The sequence below is a fragment of the Apiospora marii genome (genome assembly GCF_038362585.1).
Source record: "Apiospora marii strain CBS 49790 chromosome Unknown utg000004l_segment0_segment1, whole genome shotgun sequence".
Taxonomy (NCBI): domain Eukaryota; kingdom Fungi; phylum Ascomycota; class Sordariomycetes; order Amphisphaeriales; family Apiosporaceae; genus Apiospora; species Apiospora marii.
Window position 1 is genome coordinate 774,902 of NW_027117376.1, and position 1,302 is coordinate 776,203.

General features: G+C 58.9%; 1 protein-coding gene across 1 annotated transcript; it reads right to left on the reverse strand.

Moving 5' to 3' along the window:
* Positions 1–468: 468 nt before the first annotated feature.
* On the reverse strand, positions 469–1,095 carry PG985_007211 (uncharacterized protein; the record flags this gene model as incomplete). Its single annotated transcript, XM_066826980.1, has 1 exon — positions 469–1,095. The coding sequence occupies one exon, from the start codon at positions 1,093–1,095 to the stop codon at positions 469–471; it is 627 nt and encodes a 208-aa protein (XP_066684655.1).
* Between the last annotated feature and the right edge of the window lie 207 nt (positions 1,096–1,302).

Consider the following 1,302-nt stretch of genomic DNA (forward strand, 5'->3'; position numbering starts at 1 on the left):
GCACAGAAAGTGGCGCGATGTGTCATCTGTCGGTCGGCAATAAGCTAACCTAGGTCCCGGTAGTAGTAGCAGTAGCAGCCGTACGGCAACCACCCTCGGTAGGCCACCTAACCAAGACTGCGGTTTATTGACTAACCGACCAGAAGAGGTGTATGGTCACCGACTAGTTGATCTAGTTGTCTCGGTTGCTGTAGTTGCTATTTCGTAAAGATCTGGGCTGCGGCTATGAATCTCACGATATTTCCATGGTGTTGAGCCCCCCGGATACCCCTTAGCGACCGGGGGCTCCACATTCCACCGTGTATACATACCTCCTCAAAGATGCATCTGGAGCAAGGTCCCTGGCCAGATCGTACCGTTCCCGCGCCTCATCTCGAAATCGCCTATGGCGCTGAAGCCCTGCCGTTCGTAGTATCTGACGGGAAGGGTTAGCGATCACTCCGAGACAAGCCAAGATGACGAGGATTCCTACTTGACTAGGTTTCTTCCATTGCCGGCCCAGGCATCCACGTACATGGTCCGGCTCCCTTTGTTCTGGTAATGCTGCTTTAGTAGCTGGAGCAGCGCTGCTCCTGCACCTCTGTGGTGTCGTCCGGTCCGGTGGTCCGCAACCATGACCTCGAGGTACGCGAAACCCCCGCCGGTCGTGCCCTCCTCGTCGACCGTCTGTAGCTTCAGGTGCGGCTGCGAGCGAATGTAGTCGGGCACCCAGTCCTCGCGGACGCACGCCGCCGCGACCGCGAGCCAGACCCGGCCGTCGGCACCGACACGCGTGTGGAGGACGACACCGGCCCCGGCCCCGGCCCCGGACCCGGTGGTAGGCTCCTCGTCGTCCATGCCGATCTCAACCTCGGCGATGAACACGCGAACCTTGTCGCCGACGCCGGTTTGGCGGTACGACTGGGACTTCGTGATGGACTCTTGCGTCTCCGCTACGAAGCCGTCTTTCTCGGAGAAAGGCACCTGGCCCCACATCTCGCCCCCTCCTATCGACTGCAGGTAGGGCAACGTAGAGTCGAAGGCAGCGACCAGCAACTCTGCGTCGTTCGAAAGCAGTCCCGCTTCGCGCATGTGGAAGGGCAGAGTATCCGGCATGGTCAACGTTGGTATCGATTTCTTCATGGGGTAAGTGAGGAGGGGTGTGGGTTGAAAACGGCCGGAGGAGGCATGAGAAGCTGGTCAAGAGAAGCTGGTACGAAGGGGTGTGAGTAATTGACGATCAGTACTTATTTCTTGCGAGGGAAAGCTTTCAGGAAGGGCCGGTGCCGATTGGTCAACCCCCTCGCATGAATGCTGACCACC